At 43.0% G+C, this 21,326-nt stretch overlaps 1 protein-coding gene across 2 annotated transcripts in view; it reads left to right on the top strand.

The window, feature by feature from the left end:
• The first annotated feature begins 555 nt into the window (after positions 1-555).
• LOC126262510 (lachesin-like) overlaps positions 556-21,326 on the top strand; it is a 971,377-nt gene continuing 950,606 nt past the window's right edge. The window contains exon 1 of one of the 2 annotated variants that reach the window (XM_049959183.1): positions 556-1,036. In XM_049959183.1, the coding sequence (XP_049815140.1) occupies positions 952-1,036 (85 nt within the window). In that variant the 5' untranslated portion in view covers positions 556-951. The remainder of the gene's footprint in view (positions 1,037-21,326) is intronic. The other variant, XM_049959182.1, reaches the window with a different exon arrangement.

Genomic DNA, 21,326 nt, shown 5'->3' with positions numbered 1-21,326 from the left:
TCAATAAAAAGTAACAAATAGAGTATGGCGTCAGGTGTATTGAAGAAAGAACCAAATTTTAAATGGCGAACATGGGAAAATGTCAAGGGGAAGTGCCAACCTGAGCACGATTGTTTCACTGGGGAGATTATAGCTGCTGTTGTCGCTTAACTACTACCGCTGGTTCTGCTTTAGGCGACTGCTTATCAATAGCGTTGCCCATTATCGCCTAATATCCGCCGCGGATAGCGGGTCGCACCGGAGCCGGAGTGTGCTCTCCGTACATCCCAAGAACGGTCTCCATATTCAATTAGGCGCTAACGGCGAGCAATCTGCGCGACCTTAGCATTCGCAGCGAATCGGACTTAATGGGGCAGTCATTAAGGGTGCCAACCCACACGGCCGGTTGCTGCTGCCGCCGCCGCTGCTGTTGCGCTGCTGCAGATTTAGAAGGCCGCCGCAAGGGGGTGCCTTGAACTGGCTGGTGCGCCGCGCATGCGCGGTGCCGACGCCGGCTCTCCGCTCGCGGCGCATGCGCCGTCGCGTCCGGCGGCCAGTTTGGCGCGCTCCCCGGAAGGAACGGACGAGCCTCCTCAGTCGCTCTGCGCGCTTCCTGCCGCTAGGTCGGGTCTCCCGGAAAGTCATCGGCGCTGCAATCTCCGGGACGCGCTCTGTATACGGCACTGCGTGCGTGCGTGTTGCCGTCCGGCTACTGGTCTCGTCAGCTATGGCAGCTGCGGTCGCTGGCCGCCTTACCAACAGCGGGTAGTGTGACACCCACCCTCCGACAGAAATTCGCTACCCTTAGGAGCACCGCCCCCTTTTATTCGACAAGTATTTGACACTTTTACCGTGAAGATTGAGATACTTCCCCACACTCAGTGACAATTTCGGTACTGAGAAGAACTTGAAGCGCCAATTACTGACGCTATTTTTTAAAAGAAATAAACTTGCCAACAAATTCTTGCCGATATGGGAATATCTGCAGCAGTCATCCTACAGTTTGTCGCCACGATGTCGGCCGTCGTGTGGGCGAGAGGTGCCATCGGTTCGAGGGGTGAGTTTTGTCTGAACAATGCTATCCCCTCATCATTGTCCCATGCTCTGAAGGGGACAATTGGCGTCTGCAGTGCCATACGTCATGTCCCGGAACGATCTTTTGTCAAACCACTTTATGACGTGTACCTACCTTCCATATGTACCTGTTTTGTTGATGACAGCGATTTTTAAGCAGTTGGCATGCAACATACACACGTTTGTTTATATGGCCAAGATTAAACATTTAGAGGTACCATGCATGGCTAATCCTCTGTTAAAATTATTAAAATTTCGAATTTCGCAAATAAATTACAACGACACAGCTTACAGATTACATTAGTAAACCATTGTCTATATGCCGCCTAAATGTAAGAGCCGTGACATATGCTACAATGGATGATAACGTGTTACGGACGTGTCTGTGACATTACGTACGTATCAAGTTGCATGGGCAGCTCACGTAACTGAAATGAAAATAAAGGAAGCGATTCCTATAATGTTTCCTGCAAAAATGTTTTTTTTTTTTTTGAAGATGAAACACAAGGTTATGGTCGAAACAAAATTGTTTTCACCTCTTCCCATGTGCTAAATAACTAAATTCCTTGCTATTCGGAAATATCTACTATTCGGAAATATCTCTACATTTGCTCTACGGTTAGTTGCCACGAGGCTATCCGTCTTGGTGGCGAGAGGTGTCACCGGATTAGTGAGTACTTTCGTATCCAAGTTGCGACTTAAGACTGAAAGTTTTCTTATAAGAAATACCACTGTGGCACCTCACGAAAGAAATGCTGTGTCTGGGGCAGGTCTTTAAGTTAAATCCGTCGTACATACGCGCCTTTCATTGAGAAAAGCGTAATGTTCAGCTATCAGCGTTCTATATGATTAAGGATGTTGAAAGAGGAATCAATATTGAAAGAGCTGACATGAACAGCTGATCATGTATACTACTAGCATATCGATATCTACTGCGTTTTACTTTGTCTTGAATAATATACAGCAATTCGTTACAGCTAGTAGATCTTCAAAAGTGTTTCACAGCGTAGAATGTTGTCTCTTAAAAATTTCAGTATAACATGTAAGTTCGAGAAACGATACTGCAAATTAACTTTGGTGTCTACGGCATTACAATTATTTGAAAGACTATTGTTTTCTAATGTACGATAACACTACGTTAGGTGAGACAGTGGAATATGACAGCGCTTAATTGGGTTTCTTTCTTTTCTCTCACGAAATGAATGCCTGTTATCTGCCACAGAGTCTATTTTTCGACTTTTATGAACATTTTCGTAATACCAAATGTGTCTATCTTTGACCCCCGATAAAGTGTTTAGTTTTAATGCTTCAGTCATAAAAGACCTCACATAAGTAATACTGCACTGATCGTAGCAGAAGAAAATTTCCTTTGCCACCGAGAAGTAAGCAGGGGAAAGTAAGACAAGACAACTTGGCACATGTTTGAAGTTACAGGGAACTTGAATATAATATGCAGATTTTTATGACTAGGTTCTCATTATATATTACATCGCAACCCCATAACGTCACAATCAGAATATTTATTCTAAAGAGGACACTAAATTTGTTTCTTTCTTATTTTTAAGAGAAATGAAGTGAATCAAATTGTGCGGAGTTGGACATTTATTAGCTAGAAGTCTGTATTGTTCGTCTTCTTCGCGTTTCCGTTATATCCGTCGTTGCATTCGCTCAAGACAAAGAGAAACAAGTGTGTCGCAAGGACACTCCTTCTATAAAAGTTTACAATTTTTTATGAATGATGCTGAAGAAAATTCGGATTGCAACAATTGCGTGTTATTCGAACAAAGCATTCTACATCAATATAATTTTTTGTACATATGAATTTTGAATTGCCCAGCGGCGGATTACGTTTATTGGTATGCTGTCTTACTTGTTACCTCAAAAGAGAAATGAGTACGTTCTGTTCTGTACCCCCATTACCTACTGTTTTATGAAAGAACTCGAAACGCAGATATAAAAACATTTTCGCTGTCGTTCACTTTTGAAGTAAAATATTGTTTCATGGGAACGACGCACAGTATCGACTGTTAGAAACAATTTCAAGTAGTAGCCGTCCAGGTTGTAAACTGCTCATATGTGTCGTTGCGACCTGATCGGCCAATCTGTCAGGTTTCTCATTACCCTCTACTGTTCCCGGGCTGCGCTGAAATTACCTCGGCGCAGGAAGATAAGCAAGGACCAAGGGAACTGCGCGGAAAGATCCGATCTGATAGGATGGAAGAGGTCCATTGCTTTTTACTGTTAGTGGCCGGGTCACTTTCTCCCGACCTGTCTCCTAATCCAATCGCTGAAGTGGGTTATTTAGTTAAGGGAATCCATCCTGGAACCCACACTATCGTCGTATCATAAACGTTTCAGCGATGTTGAATACGGAGCGAAGGCTCTTTTTTTCTTTCAGGAAACGTATTACTGCATCCTGTCGATTGACGAGCAGCTATTTCCTCTGTCTCAACCGTTTTCCTAAAGGACATAGCCCCAACTCCCGTATGAGAAATCGTGACGCGTCACTGCAATTCATTTGTCGCACTCTTGTCTGTCGTGTAGTGGTAGTGTAACATAGGTTTGTGTAAAAAATATTAAAAAGATTTTTCTAAATTTTATTCGTCCAGATAATTGTATTTGTGCTTCAAAATAGGAAGCTCCATGACCGCGGAAATACGTAAATGAAATATCGAGTTACGTTTCCGATATTAACGAACCTGTTTTCGCAAAAAAAATAGTTATCCGTCCGTGGAAGATTATTTTCCTATCGGAGACACACGGAAATGAGTAGTATAGTTCCGTTTCGCATTCAGTTTCGTTTTTAAATAAAATGAAACTGCACATTCATTGAAGCGTGTGAAGAAGCACAATGTTTATTCTACAGTAGGTTAAAATTTGACTATTATACTTACTAATACCAGGAATGAACAACTGAATATTTTATTATGTCGTATACCTGTATGTGTTCCATATTTGTTCTTTGAAGCTTGGTCAAATTTTCTGTCGCCTTATTATCCATATTAATTGTGTGTTCTCCACATTAAATTACTGATATACCGTCCTCCTACTGCAACAAAGTATGTTCCATCAAAAGATGAGGGTGAAACTTAAGTACCCACATCCACGATAATAGTTACAGTATCTACAGCACTTACCTTAGGCACCTCTATGGTACCAAAACTACGTTCAAGTATAGGTGGCAGTATTGTGCCCAAAGATATTACACGTGCAGCGCTATGACGGCCTATTTACTAGACGCTGTGTTCAAAAAACAATAAAAGGTGCACGAAACGCGACGAGCTCGTTTTCGCTCGTTGCACTGCTTGCTGAGAAAAAGAGGAGCAAAGCAGTTGAACCTAAAACATTACCCAGAGATTAAACGCATCCTCGCGTTTCTTTATCAGTTACTGTGGAGTCACTGCCAGACACCACACTTGCTAGGTGGTAGCTTAAATCGGCCGCGGTCCATTAGTACATGTTGGACCCGCGAGTCGCCACTGTGTGATCGCAGACCGAGCGCCACCACACGGCAGGTCTCGAGAGACGTACGAGAACTCGCCCCAGTTGTACGACGACGTTGCTAGCGACTATACGGACGAAGCCTTTGCTCTCATTTGCCGAGAGACAGTTAGAATAGCCTTCAGCTAAGTTAATGGCTACGACTTAGCAAGGCGCCAATTGTATCAGTGCATGTATCTTACGAGTCTCATTTGTATAGTCAAGAGAGATGTACCAAAGGAAGCATTAAAAGTATATTCCAAAGCTACGTATTTTCTTTATAGCAGTCATAACTTATCCTGTTCCAGACTTGACGCCAGTCGGCGTGTGTGTACGCGTGCCTTTCGGCTTCCTCCTCAGTGTGGCGTGACTAGTTTGTTACGCCACAACAGTTACACTGTTGTAAAAACAAATGATTGATACGTATCAATAATGTTGGTACAATATTACCCAGCTAGGTGTCGAAAGCAAAGATACTTAGGTTTGAAGTTGGCACCTCTGTGAAATTACTGGGCTCGTACCGATCAGCAGGTACGGCTGTGTGGCATGAAACATCCTGATTCGCCTTGGATTAATTTGCATTTGGTTGATTCATACATTGTTTTCTTCTTTGGGGCACTTGACACCCAGTGTGCTTCTTCAGTCCTAAGACCACTTTAATGCAGCTCTCTATGCCAGTCTATTGTTAGAAGCCCTTTTCAACTCTACATAACTACTGCAACTTACATACATTCGAGCCTAAATGAGTTTGAGACTTGGTCTCACTCTACAGTTTTCAGCCCTCATACTTTTCCCTTCATTGCCAAGTGAACGATTGATTCATTGACGCCTCCGGACGTGTCCTTTCAACCGATCCCTGTTTTTAGTCACGTTGTGCTATTCATTTTCTCCCCAGTTAGATTCTTTACCTCCTCATTAATTATTCCATCTACCTGTCTAATTTTCAGCAGACCCCTGTAGCATCATATTTCAAAACCATATTTTCTTTATGAAATCTTCGTCGTTCACGTATCATACATTCCAGTCAAACACCTTCAGTATAGACTTCCTACCATTCAAGTTTATGTTCGATATTACCAAATTTCTCTTTTGCAGAAAGGTTTTCTTGTTACTGTGAACGTGACGTTTGTAGCCTCTTTGCGTCGAACATCATCAGTTATTTTACAGCTCGAATAGAAAAACTCATCTACTACTTACAGTGGCCCATTTCTTATCTAATTCCCTCAGCAGCCCCTGATTTAATTGACTACAATCAATCACTTTTCTTTATGTTCACGTTACAAGTTCTTTTCAAGACTGTCCGTTCCGTACCGTAGTACTTACGGATTTCTGATGTATGCTAATAATAATAATTGTAACGAAACCATGCAAATACCTAAATGTAAGATGAGGTCTCTCTCAACAATCAAATTTGGTTATTCCGTATTTGAATACTTCTTTTTCAGAAAGTTCTACATGATTTACTGTAAATGGTATATGGGTCATTTCAATCTTCCGGCCGTTTCCTGCGAGTTACGAAGTCCAAAACGCTTCGTTTCCAGCGAATGCGTTGACTTTTTTGGTCGTTATATCTGCTTCGGTTTGTAACACAGCAATAAATTAAAGTCGTCGCTTTCAATTTTATGAGAACAGCGTTCCATACGAGACTAACGAAGAAATAAAATATTACGTGGACTACGCTTACTGTCTTAAGAGAACACTATGACTACTTTGTAACTTTTTTTCAGTTTTGCATTTCAGTCTTGCAATTTCGCGGTAGCTAAGTGATTAAGTGCCAGACTATGGAACTGAAGATCTCGGCTTCGTTTCCCGCTCGTTTCTCAGATTTTTGTCTGTCACCTACTACTTCTGTCAGTGTTCGTTAAAATGGAAAATACCGAGTTGCACTGTGATTCTAAGTCCATTTTAATACGTAAGTTCTCCGACGATTGGCACGGTAAGTTAGTTCAAAGGTCGCAATATAGTAGCGCTGGTTGGCGAAATCTTTACCTCATTTTAGGTCATGTCAAACAAAAGGGTGTTCAGATCGGTTTAGGCTTCGAGGTGTGTCATCAGAAACTCTGATTAAACAGAAAAGGAAAAGGAGAAACATAAGGATAGTAGAGGAAAGTACAACACTAGAAAAGCAAATTTCAAAAACAAAAAAGAAATCTACATATGTAGGCTATCTGAATATTTGTAGCTGTGTTTAGAAGTTGGATTCATACTATAATTTACTATTTTACTACCTTAATGTTTCTTTTTTATCTTCATTTTTAGATCATCTAAAGATGAATGACTCAGAAAGCGACACTTGTCGTGATACTATTCGTGTGACCTGTCGGCCGTTCACTGCCAGTTCATAAACTGAAGCAGACGTTAACACCCAAAAGCGTAAACGTAGTCGGTGAAACGTGAGCTGTAGCGCCGTAAAACGTTCGACTGAATCAGAAAAATAAAATATTGCGACTAGTTTGCAGTCACGAACGGACAATTCATGACGAAATATTTGTTAATAACGTGAGTGTATAGTAACATCCATCTCCACCGTCTGGGGAACACGTGATAGTTTCAGTTACTCGTCATTTGTTATTTTCTTTTCCTCCATTGTTCTTACACATCTTTCTTTGGACTTAGTACCTATTTTCCTACCTCGGAAACATTTTGAATTTAGCACGTTCCTTTTGAAAATATCTTTCTCTGTTGCTGCTTCTTTCATACTGCGTATTTTTAAATCTTTATTAACTTCTCAATCCCGATTGTTAGCAATTTCATTTGCCAGAGACACTTGAAGCTTCATTTTGTCAGTCCATTGTCATCCATCTTGTCCAAAAGATACCACTCATTATTTCTTTTATTTTTTTCAATACTTGCTAATATCTGGCCTTTGTGCGTCTTGTCGGAACTAATATTTTTCTCGTAATTCATCTGTTTAATACTCCCAGTTTGGAAGCAATAATAATATACTTAGTCAGAAGCCTTTTATGGCATATTTAGAGTGCCCGTGTACATTTCGAAGTCAAATCTTGAAAATCAGGAATTGTGATTACATGTGTAGACGTTGACTGCGACGTCAACAGGCCAGAAACGCCGGTCTATAAGAACTGAATGCTTAATTGCTGTTTTCGAAATAATGGTGGGACATGTGAAGAATTACAGAAGAACATACAGACATTTTTAAAAAAAACGTTTATAGCATACCTACGAATTTTGTTGATTTACTTCGTATATGACATCTGAATGTGTGAATTAATTCATGGTAACGTCACAGAAAGGAAATTAACGACAAGTTTTAGGACTAATCTACATACATTATTATATAATTCTGTAAATATATATACCATTACAGTTTCACAAATAGCGATTGCAAATGCACTGTAGCTCTCTGTCGGCCTGTAAAAGAAGGGCTTTATACAATATTTTTTTTTTTTTTTAGAAAAGCTGATGAAGCAATCAACATAAATCTTTCTGCGGATTGTTTATTGATTCTTGGACATTATTTCCTTTTCTTTAAAAAAAAAAGAACAGAATTCAGTCGTTACTGAGCCCCTTCCCCATTCGAGGACTTAAAGTGACTCTGTGCAAGGTGAGATGTTTCCATACGGAAGTCCTCCAGTCTGCATATCATATCTGAAATCAGGAAACAATTTTTTTAACCTACAGGATATTGTGCACGGAGTAATGACACACTTTTTTTGAAATTTGATTAAATAGTGAAACGACGAACTTTAAAACAAAGATGTAGTTCTGTCCTGTGTTTTTGGTCAAGTCTCATTTGCAGTACCTGATGAATAAACTGAAATAAAAGAAATTGCACTATCACTCCTTGGGATATGCGCGACGAGTAATTCAGGCAGATTTCAGAAAGATATATCTATTAGTGTGCCAGCAAATCATTCCGCCAGCTTGAGAGACAGTGCATTTCAGGCTGACGGAATGGACTGGTGGCACACTAACAGACATATTTTTGTCAAATTTGCCTGAGTTAATCGTCGGGCACATTCAAAAAAAAAAAAAAATGGTTCAAATGGCTCTGAGTACTATGGGACTTAACATGTATGGTCATCAGTCCCCTAGAACTTAGAACTACTTAAACCTAACTAACCTAAGGACAGGACACAACACCCAGCCATCACGAGGCAGAGAAAATCCCTGACCCCGCCGGGAATCGAACCCGGGAACCCGGGCGTGGGAAGCGAGAACGCTACCGCACGACCACGAGATGCGGGCGGGCACATTCGCAAAGAGTGAGAGTCTAATTTGTTTTATTTTAATTTATTCATCAGTTTAAAAAACTCGTGACCAAAAACACACGACGGAACTACTTCTTTGTTTCACACGCCAGTCGTATTATTATTTTGTCAAATTTGAAAAAAAACTTCTAGTACCCCATGCACAATATCCTACAGACTAAGAAAATGGTTGTTTTTTTCTGATTCCAGATAATATCTGCAGCCTGCAGGACTTCCGTAATGGACACACCTCATTTTGCACAGAACAACTTTAACTCCTCGGATGGGGGAGGGGCTCAGTAGTGACTGAATTCTTTTAAAAAAAAATCAGAAAATGATGTCTAAGTTTGAATAAACAATCTGGAAAAAGATTTATCTTGACTGTTTCATTAGTCTTTTCAAAAAAAGTTAAAAATCGCTTATATTATAGACTGACTGAGGAGAAATCGTACAATTTTCGCTGTTAATTGTGCTACCCTGTATCCGCAAAAATAAAACTTTTATTAGAATGTTTGTAGATAAAAAAATAGTAAACCTCGTGCAGCGTACCGTTTTGTGGAAATGTTTCCACCTGAAATCGTGTCAGTGCTGGGGTCTCAGCTTTAATGTGGTGCGGCCACCAACAGTCAAAGCAAGTTCACCGTGAGAAAACCATGATGGCTACCATTCAGCTACGGAGAATGGATTCTTATATTGGTGACATGGGTAAATTGCTTCTAACTGGATATTACTAACGTTAGGGCCTTAAGACTAGAAAATTGTAGCTGCTCTTGGCAGGAAAACTCGGAGCGCTTCGTTAGTGCTCAGTAATGAGGAATAAACTTCTTACCGCGACACCGAATGACGCGCCGCTACCGCATCAGTGTGATGTCAACTCTTGATTCCGGAAACCCATTTTCCATAGTACACCTCAAACTGACGAGAAAGTTTGAAGTAAAGAGAAACAATATCATGCGTGTCATAGAAAAAGGAGGGAGAGAAAATGGAAATCAAGCTAAGACTATGAAATTTGTTTTACCTCACATTTCACAAACAGTGAAAAATCTTATGAAGACGGTCGTCAACTCAGCGCACATTGCTCCATCGTCTGAAATATCGGTCGGAACGTTAAAGACATTGGTTTTTGATTAACACCTACACATATACTCAAAAGGGGCGCATATAACTATTACATAGCTAAAATTGAATTCTATCAGTGAAATCGTTCATTATTACAGTCAATAGATGTATGGTGTAACCTGAAAAGCGAAAGTAGCGTGATATACAGGGTGGTGGGAAATTCCAGTTACTACAGACTTCTAGGGCTTGTTGAGGGGAGTGAGTACATCGTATTTTGAACAGGAACCCATGTCCGGAAACGTCACCCAACGAGACTACAGAGCGTCAAAGTTATAGGCGCGGGCGTCTGGAAATGTACGTATACACGGGGTGATTCCGTGATGACGTTACAGACTTTCTAGGATGATAGGGAACGAAAAATACATTAATTTGAAGTAAGGATTCCTGCACCGGAAACGAACGAGTCGAAAGTCATAAACGAAAACCGTTCTGATACCTCTGACAGTTGAACACATGTACCGGTTCTTGTGTTGCGAAGAGTGTAGGGTTGGTAACTTTCAGAGGTGGTAGTATGGACAAAAACAAGCGAAAACGTCCAATAGACGTGTGCTCTAAAATGCATACCTGAGGAGCTATGACTATTCGTTCATCATGACTAACGTGAAACACATCTCCTCGATTGAGCAAGTATACATAGATGTTAAGGTACGCACTTTAGAGCCCACGTTTACTGGACGTTTCTCCTTGTTTTTGTCCATACTACCACCTCTGAAAGTTACCAGCTCTACACTCTTTGCAACACAAGAACCGGTACATGTATTCAACCGTCAGAGGTATCAGAACGGTTTTTGTTTATGACTTTCCACTCGTTCGTTCCCGGTGCAGGAATCTTTACTTCAAATTAATACATTTATCGTTCTCCATTATCCTAGAAAGTCTACACATCATCACGGAATCACCCCGCGTATACGTACATTCACAGACGCCCGCGCCTATAACTTTGACGCTCTGTATTGTATTCTCTTTGGGTAGTTGGGGATCGGGTGGTGGTGGTGGTGGTGATGAGGGGGGGGGGGGGAGGAGGATATGAAGGCCCAAAATGACTCTTCTGGAAAACTTCGATGGCGTGCTGAAAAGTAATACGTGGAAATTTTTTATCTGAAAATTCTTAAAGCTGTTAGAGCAAAACAAACGTTATTAACTTTCGACGCCTTTATTTTTAATGTTTACATGTTCATTTCTGAACATAAACACCCTGGTGACAAATGCACTGCGCCCAATGGGAGACCGGTTTGTTGATGTCGTCAGTGTAGATTGTTTGACCTTGCCTCTCTTCTGTATGCACCGTTTTATCACTATCAACGTGTAACCCTTGAAGGTGTTCTTTAAGTTTTGGAAACGTGAAATTCGATGGGACAAAATTGAGACGGTGTGGAGGATAACCGGGCAACGGTCTTGCCGCAGTGGATACGCCGGCTCCCGTGAGATCATGGAAGTTTAGCGCTGTCGGGCGTGGCCGGCACTTGGATGGGTGACCATCCTGGCCGCCATGCGCTGTTGCCATTTTTCTGGGTGCACTGAGCCTCGTGATGCTAATTGAGGAGCTACTCGACCGAATAGTAGCGGCTTCGGTCAAGAACACCATCGTAACGGCCGGGAGAGCGGTGTGCTGACCCCACGCCCCACCCATCCGCATGAGGATGACACGGCGGTCGGATGGTCCCGGTAGGCCACTCGTGGCCTGACGATGGAGTATAATCGAAGTGTCGGCTTGTGGCAGATGTGTCAGGACTCGCGTGTGGTCTGACATTATCAGGCTGTTTCTCTTGCACCGATGTAGCTCGCTACACACCGCCACGTTACACGCTTCAGTTCGGAGCACTCTAGTGGCAGAGGGCTGCAATACCACATTAATAATAATTTTTTATTTACAAAGATTTAAGAGGTATCACATTAATAATTCGGAGGCACTACTTTTCAACATGCCCTCGTATTCTCGAACCGGACCAGGTCTACATCTACATCTACATGATTACTCTGCAATTCACATTTAAGTGCTTGGCAGAGGGTTCATCGAACCACAATCATACTATCTCTCTACCATTCCACTCCCGAACAGCGCGCGGGAAAAACGAACACCTAAACCTTTCTGTTCGATCTCTGATTTATTTTATTTTGATGATCATTCCTACCTATGTAGGTTGGGCCCAACAAAATATTTTCGCATCCGGGAGAGAAAGTTGGTGACTCAAATTTCGTAAATAGATTTTGCTTTAATGACTTCCATCCCAAATCGCGTATCATATCTGCCACACTCTCTCTCCTATTACGTGATAATACAAAACGAGCTTCCCTTTTTTGCACCCTTTCGATATCCTCCGTCAATCCGACCTGGTAAGGATCCCACACCGCGCAGCAATATTCTAACAGAGGACAAACGAGTGTAGTGTAAGCTGTCTCTGTAGGGCCGCAGATGCGCAGGGAGCGCCGGCCCGCGGCTGTCAGACAAGTGAAGGCGCCGCAGCCGGCGGCACGCCGAGCTCCAAAGCCCCGACCGCGGGGGAGACGACTCGGGGGCGGCGCCGGACACGCTGGCGGGCCTCGGCGACGGCGCCGCCGCCCACGCTGCGGAGCGCAGCCAGCCATTGTGGCGGACAATGCGCGCCGCAGCCAGCGACGGCACGCGGTCGCTATCGCCACTCTGCCAGCGCTTAATTACAATAATCCCGCCGCTCTGCGGCTCCTGCTCTAAGTCCCCTGTCTGTTGCTCCTGCTCTTCATGTACGGTTAGAAACAAAGGGAACCAACGAAGGTACTTACCCCTCGATACGCTAATGGTTCTCAATTCCGCGCACTTTCCTCCCGCGTTAGAAACAACATTTGGCACGTTATAGACATTGGTTATTCGAATAAATTGCGGGAATGCAGCTTCGTGACGATTCCGGCAACCGACGATACTGCGACAGGTGCACACAGTGTCACTTTTAAGTCACAGAGGCAGCAAGGGAGCGCTGTGCAAGGAAATTTAACAACTTGGAATGCGCTGCTTTCTGGACTCGGGTAGGCGTGCCGGCCCCAGATCGAATCCGAGGGCCGGTGTGCCGGCCAGCCTGGATGTGGTTTTTAGGCGGTTTTCCATATCCCGCTAGGTGAATACTGGGCTGGTCCTCACGTTCCGCCTCCGTTACACGACTCGCAGACATCTGATCTCGCTCGCACTATTCCATTAATTACACTCGACGCAGACACTAGGGGGTACACTACTTCCGTCCTGGGGGGTACGGGGTGGCGGCAGGAAGGGCATCTGGCCACCCCTTTCCACTAACCTTGCGAAATCCGTTCCTAACAACGCCGACCCTGCGTCAGCGCGGGACATGGCACCATTAAAAGAAAGAAAGAAAGTCAGAAGTTATCGATGGTGCATATAAATAACCAACAGCTGCGAAAACTTTAACTCTGATCCTCTGTTTATTGACAAGCGAAAGAGGAGGATTCCACACACAATTTCAGAAAAGGTCCTCCTTGCGCTTCCTTGCTGCATTATTGCCTTGAAAATGACAGGGTGTGCACCTGTCAAAGCATCGGCGGCTGTCGAAGACTTCAGCTCCTCGCATTCCCGTAAATTATTTCAATATTTTATCCTCCAGTAGCCGCGCGGGGTAGCAATGCGGTCTAAGGGCGTCTTGTCACGGTTCCCGCGACTCCCTCGCGTCGGAAGTTATAGTCCTCCCTCGGGCATGGGTGTGTGTGTTGTCCTTAGCGTAAGTTAGTTTAATTAGTGTGTAAGCCTATGGACCGATGACCTCAGCAGTTTGGTCCCATAGTTCAAATGGTTCAAATGGCTGTGAGTACTGTGGGACTAACTTCTGAGGCCATCAGTCCCCTAGAACTTAGAACTACTTAAACTTAACTAACCTGAGGACATCACACACATCCATGCCCGAGGCAGGATTCGAACCTGCGACCGTAGCGGCCGCGCGGTTCCAGACTGCGTCCCATAGTCCTTATCACAAATGTTCCAATATCCGCCAGTAGAAAATCAGATACGGTAACTGGTCTACACGTACAGTACGTAGATAATACGCACAAAACGATTCACCCCTCGACAGAAATCCAACATTGTTTTCTTTTTATTTTATTAATGTATTCCTCTACCGAACTTTCTTGTGTGACAAAGAACCACAAGATTTCAATCTGTAATAACCATCCGACCTCCAAAGTGTTAACAATGGTTGTGCCCACAACGGGTGGTTCAGATGGCTCTGAGCGCTATGGAACTTAACATCTGTGGTCATCAGTCCCCTAGAACTTAGAACTACTTAAACCTAACTAACCTAAGGACATCACACACATCCATGCCCGAGGCAGGATTCGAACCTGCGACCGTAGCGGTCGCGCGGTTCCGGACTCAGCGGCTAGAACCGCTAGACCACCGCGGCCGGCACAACGGATGGATCATGTTTGTACTTGGTTGTCGCGCAGAACTAGTTTGGCCTGTAACGTCACTGAACCAGTGTAGCTTTGCGTAAAGTCCTAAATAGGTGTAGCTTTGAAACGCCTTTAGGAGCGACATTCGTTCTAGCGTCAAGCGAGAGCGATGGCAGCGTTCAAAAGAATATGAAGAAACGACGCAAAAGCGATTACTTACAGTAGGTGGCCCATCGAACTCGCAACAGCCAGTAACAGTCGAAACTGGTGATTTATCTATTATGTGACCATTACACTGTTCCGTTTAACCATTGTTTTAAACAGATTTTTAATTAAATTATATGTTAAAACGAAACACATGTTATGATTTCATCCCGATATTTTGTCGAAAATTCTATGATGCGTATCCGAACTACGCACAAAGGAATTTTTGAATTCTAGTTTACTGCTATTTGTCTTTCGAAGAGCTTTTCTGTGTGGGACAAAGTAGTGTGCTATCACTTTTTCGTGGCTGACGTGGTACTACGGAACAGAGCCATGTTTAGAATGGAATTTTTTCCGTCGCTAGGGTGGTTGGAATGGCGCACTGAAATAAACTGTACGTATCTCGAAACTGAAACACGTGTCCACGAGACACAATAAGATTTTTAAGAAGTGAAGTACACAGTATTGACGTTGAACTGTGATATTGGTTTTATAGGTGGCTGTGAATCGGCGTTCGGCTTTCTAGAATATACCGAGACAATTTATGACTAAACTGATGGTCCATACATCAATGAGACTTTACAGCTGTAGAAAGATGTTTTCCTACGGTACGTGACCTTTTTGACTACATATCTATACGAAAAACTCAAGGGTAATACAGTGCACGAAGAAATTCAAAGTTTAAGAACGTAATATAGCGTTTATTTATTCACAGCTTCTTACTGCATTTCATTATACTTGTGTTTTTCGTGTAGACATGTAGCCGTGAAAAGGTCACGCATCTTCGGAAATACAACCTTTGTACAACTGTAAGTCTCGCTTATGTTGTGTGGACTCTGTTCAGTGTTCGGTTATCTGTTGATCGTCTAAAAAGCTGAAACTCGGTTTTCAGCGCTCTGTTAAATACAAGGTATTCTGCAATATCAGTACAATACATTTCCGTTTGTAATACCTATACGTTGCTCCAAGTACCGACGGAATATTACCTACAATTATAATAGGTTCTTCATAGATATGTATTGCCTTTTCGAGGATTTGATTGAAATGCAATGGGATGACTGTCTATGTTTGCTATGAGGTACTGTCAACGTTTATTTACAGTACGCCCTCCATATAAAAAGGTCTAATCCTTACATCTTTGGTGATTTTTGTTATATAGTCTATGCATGTTACATACGCATTCGACCGTGGTCCACGACATTTTTCTGTGGCTCACGTTTTATGTATTTAGGATCCCCGCCGGCGGACATTGATATAGGCGCATATGAGATGGTGTGTCTCTTGCCAGAGCAATGCAACAAGCTGTCACAGACGGCTCGCATGGAACGTTGTACACATCTACATTTATACTCTGCAATACACCCAACGGTGTGTGGCGGAGGGTACTTTACGTGCCACTATCATTACCTCCCTTTCCTGTTCCAGTCGCGTACGGCTCGCGGGAAGAACGACTGCCGGAAAGCCTCCGTGCGTGCTCGAATGTCTCTAATTTTACATTCGTGATCTCCTCTGGAGGTATAAGTAGGGGGAAGCAATATATTCGATACCTCATCCAGAAACGTACCTTCTCGAAACCTGGACAGCAAGCTACACCGCGATGCAGAGCGCCTCTCTTGCAGAGTCTGCCACTTGAGTTTGCTAAACATCTCTGTAACGCTATCACGCTTACCAAATAACCCTGTGACGAAACGCGCCGCTCTTCTTTGGATCTTCTCTATCTCCTGTGTCAACCCGACCTGATACGGATCCCACACTGATGAGCAATACTCAAGTATAGGTCGAACGAGTGTTTTGTAAGTCACCTCCTTTGTTCAAAAATGGTGAAACGTCCCCTTTTGAACAATATACACGACTGTGCTTAACCTGACACACAATATTTTTTAGCGCAACGCAATCTGACTTTCAACACACAATATTTTGTTAGCGCAACGCAATCTAACTTTCAAAATTCTCTACAAGAGAATGGCCCTGACTAACATTAAACTATACGTCTCACAAATCACTTACCTCACCAAAAATCTTCGCTGCTCAAGCTACTGCAATACAGCGAGCGCCACTACTGCCAGCTAAATAAAAGATTCAAACTATGGAAGGCACTAACTACTGATAGGGATAGTTAGCAAATGAAAGATATTAATAGAGAACAAACAATGTATTTACCTTGATATCATCATATATATATCAGTTCATAACAAATTACAAAACTCCGCCATCTCTCTCCCCACATCCATCACTGCTGGCGGCTCACCTCCAACTGCCCAGCGCTACGCGCTGTTCACAGCCAGCTGCCTAACACTACAATGGTTGAGTATTACAACAATGCAAAGCAGCCACAGACTGCACACGGCACAGCCGGTGATTTTCATACTGAGGTGGCGTTACCAATAAAAAAACCTAAACAACAGCCTACTTACAATGGCTCTGAGCACTATGGGACTCAACTGCTGTGGTCATTAGTCCCCTAGAACTTAGAACTACTTAAACCTAACTAACCTAAGGACATCACACACATCCATGCCCGAGGCAGGATTCGAGCCTGCGACCGTAGCAGTCGCACGGTTCCGGACTGCGCGCCTAGAACCGCGAGACCACCGTGGCCGGTACCTCCTTTGTTGCTGACACCCATTAACAAATTGGTATGGGTAGAGCCGCTGACACAGGCGTTTGTATCTGGCCTTCACGTCGTGCAGTGCGCTTGGTTCGGCTTTCTAGTTGTTCATTCATTCGCGGTTTGACTTTTGCCCGTGTCCGCCTATACGTGGTGTTCGCGGACTTCCTGCTCCCCCGTAGGTTAACCCGCTCGTCGACTTCATTGTCCTTCAGGGCAGTGGTCGCCAAATGTTTTTACTGTAGATCCAATACTGCATTGTGGATCGGCACTTCGGGCCGCATATGTACTGACCTTAATATTAGTTGGTAACTTGCAGAGAGTACTATGATATGAGAAGCTATAGTAAGGACGCGATAAATTGGTCGCCGATCCCCAGGTACTGACCGTTAAAAGTTGGAACGATTCGGAACGCATAGTATCGACTGTTCTCTGTTTCAGATTTCACCCTTAGCAACCCCAAGCTTTAACGCTGTAATTGACTGATGCAGTTTTCTGTAGGTGAGACGGCCGTTTATTCCTTGTAAAGAAGCAGTCACGATCACAAAATATCATTTATTTAAAATGACTGGTGTCGGCACACACAGTAGGCCTTCAGATTGATTGCTCCATTTGCTAAAGCTGGCGACATGCCCAGCAGCTGCTTGTTGTCAAGACGATAACAGCAGTTATTTAAAATTATGGGGCTCGGAACATACAGCAAACAATCTTCAGATTGACTGCACCGTTTGCTGGAGCTGGCGACTTGCTGAGCCTGCAGTTTTCGTCTTGACAACACGCAGCTGCTTAGCAAGTCGCCAGCTCCAGTAAATGGAGCAATCAATCTTATGATGGCCTACTGTATGTGTCGAAACCGGTCTTTTTAAATAAATGATATATTGCGGTTGTGACTGTTTCTTCTTACGTACGTATCACAAGTAAGATCGCTGACACCCACAACCACGTTGGTTAATATCATGGCCATTAATTGATTAACGCTTTAACGTTGCCGTTTCTTAGAATGCAGGCCATTTTTATGGTTCTCCGGTACTTTTTCGTTAACAACACAGCCAACATTTGACTGTGATACTAACCTTTTATGAAAACCTGGAACTATTTATTCCAATTCTTGTTGACTATATAAATAAAGTTTTATACCCTTCTTTCACATGGTACAATCTTTTATTGTAATACGCTTTGAAACAAGTGTTATTTCCATTTTGCACTGCTGTACTGTCTTTACTTGCAGGTTTTCCTGTTTACCTGGCCGCGTTAGTCTGTCTTGTGTGTCTAATCGCTATTTCTCAAGAACATCATCCAAATACTGCAAGAACATCACCAGTTTTGCGCACAACTGTCTGCCGATAGACTAAATCAACGTATTCCATTTTCGTAGGTACTGTCGAATTGTTTAGCTAGACGCGAAAGTTTATCGTTTAGAAACCTAATGGACCCGAATCACCTCGAAAATGGAACGCTAATCGCTCTAAAAGCCTAAGGGGAGTATAAATAACAATGGCACTTGGTTAGTAGCAGAAGCAACAGACCTGTCATTTTCTGCGGTACTATTAAGAGAGAGTGCTTTCAACAACTTTTCTTCATGTTTATGTAGGTAACACAGGGTACCAACATATGTATCATGCTAAAATATATTTGTGCTAGTATAGCCAAATAATGGACTTTCTGTATATATTATTCTAAAGTTGCAGTAATTAGCTACGTTTATCGCATGACTTCCAAAATCATTCGTATGTCTTCAGAAAAACTTCGTTTCAGACAGCAAATATTTAATACCGTCCTCAAGTATTTGTATCTATTAATAAACAATTATGTCAGTTTAGATAATGCATTTTCTTTGCTAAGTCCGTCTACCGAGATTTATTTTGACAAAGAAATGCGACCGACCAACTCTGGCAGAATTGCCTGTTACAGCACATTCCCCTCGTTTTTGTGAATTGTATGTTCTTCATTATCTTGATAACAGCGTTACGTTAAAATGCAAGAAAGGAGGAAAGAAAAATCTAGAACACACTTCGATGGATCGCAGTGCTGAACTCGAGTTATTTTGAATGGATACACACGTACGGTAACCTTATTTGTTATACGAAAAATATGTAAATTAATGTTTTTCGCACTTTTGTATCTGTTGGGTTAAGAAACAATAATAATATTCAGTGGAATTACAAATTTTCATATTTGTTACTAATATGAATGTAATGTAACCTGTTACAAAGAAAACGTACAACTTCGAGAGTGGATATTTCACTCTGTACCGTAATGAGCGTCTCTGAAACTTCCTGGCAGGTTAAAAGTATGTGCAGGATCAACACTCAAACCCGAAACCTCGCCTTTCGCGCTGACAGCTGTCGGTTCTGAAAACACAAGATCGCTCTTTGCCATTAATAAATGACAGTACTAACAGTGGCTAGTTGTGAGAATTAACCTGTATTTTTACACGTCGCTGTATCAGTTTTTCACAAAATAGTACCGTTGTGAATACCAGGAAACCCATTTTCCAGTTCAGTTTAAATACACCCACACAAAAAGAAAGTGAGGTTGCTGAATTAACCTATTCGTCGAGGCGTATTAAAGCGCGACAGCTTTATGATTCTGAAACTGATTGTTACGCTGTGACAAGCTCCGTTAAAATGCGTCAGTCCAGTAGCACGGACTAGCAGTACTCATACTGGTGTGTTCTTGGCCCTGACGGAAGAAAACATAAGGCGCAGCTCTTGCTCAGACTTTCGAGTAACGACATGCAGGAGAGTTTCGAGCAATAGTAGGAACCAATGCCAACCTATGTGAACACACATTCACATTCCTTAAACGACCATTAACAACTGAATATATTTTCCTACTGCAAAAATGCACAACCTCAGTCTCTATTACCGAACGAGGTGGCGCCGTGGTTAGCACACTGGACTCGCATTCGGAAGGACGATGGTTCTAAGCTACGTCCGGCCATCCTGATTTTTTTTTTTAGTCTGCCGCCTGGCCACCAAGAGCTGTTGCAGGACAATTGATTCACGGATCCAGATATATGGCTCCTTCCGTGTATAGCGATTTTACGACTATGACGAGTGGGGCCTGAAGATGGCATCAATGTAAAACCGAAACTGGTAGCACACAGAAGTTCATAAAATAAAATAAACTTCTACAGATCATACGGCTGTTGGTAAATTATTGCATCAAGAAGTTTATGCCAGCCGTCGTCCCACGATCCATAATGGATCAACGAAGATCCTGATTTAGGTTTTCCGTGATTTCCATAAATCACTTCTGGCGAATGCCGGTATCGTTCCCTTGAAAGGGCACGGCCGATTTCCTCCCCCATCCTTCCCCTCCAATCCTATGGACCGATGACCTCGTTGTTAGGTCCTCCCCCCCCCCCCCCCCCCGACGAAACCAACCAACCAACCAATCCTACTTTATCAGTTACCGTTATCAGTCTGTATTCCCCTACCTTCGAACTCGCACACCATCGGCTTGTACAAAAGCACAATAATAGCTCTACAATCAATTGGGGCTAGCTTACAGTACAGAAATACATTTTAAGGTCCACATACAATCGCGTACTAATACAAATGGTTCAAATGGCTCTGAGCACTCCCCTACACTTAGAACTACTTAAACCTAACTAATCTAAGGACAGAACACACATCCATGCCTGAGGCAGGATTCGAACCTGCGACCGTAGCAGCAGCGCGGGTCCGGACTGAAGCGTCTAGAACCGCTCGGCCACAATGGCCGGCTCGTACTAATACGCCACGACAAGTAATGACGTAGTATTGTAAGCTGTTCGGTTACTTTATGTCTTGGTAGCATTTCTGACGATGTCAGTACGCGCTTCCCACTACGTAGTTAGTTCCACAGAAACAGGCATAGGTTAATAACATCACACAGCTACTAGCAGCGAAATATTATACAGGCTACCCGCAGGAAAGTGAGTACATATCGCTTATAACACGAATTTATTTTATCTATGAACAAATGTTTTCTAAATACAAACAAGGGCTGAAGCTGATGTCTGCCAAGCTACTTTTTTCCAGTCAAACAACTGTCTGTTATTAGGCCAGTGGGGAAATGTCCTATTTTCTTCGTAGTACTGGTTCTTTGCCTGCACCGTCAGTTTCATAAACAGCTGACGTAGGACTACACCAAACCCATAACGATGCGTGCCAGCCACCGCACTAACGTCAACAATCTACGAAGAGATCCGGAAGGTACCACTTATCAGTTACAGTGTCCATCAAAGTTGGTCGCGAGGCGGCATAAATGACAAAATGATCTCAAAGATGGCAGCT

The sequence above is a fragment of the Schistocerca nitens genome, chromosome 6, assembly GCF_023898315.1.
Source record: "Schistocerca nitens isolate TAMUIC-IGC-003100 chromosome 6, iqSchNite1.1, whole genome shotgun sequence".
NCBI classification, from domain to species: Eukaryota; Metazoa; Arthropoda; class Insecta; order Orthoptera; family Acrididae; genus Schistocerca; species Schistocerca nitens.
This window is presented reverse-complemented; position numbering and strand designations above follow the sequence as displayed.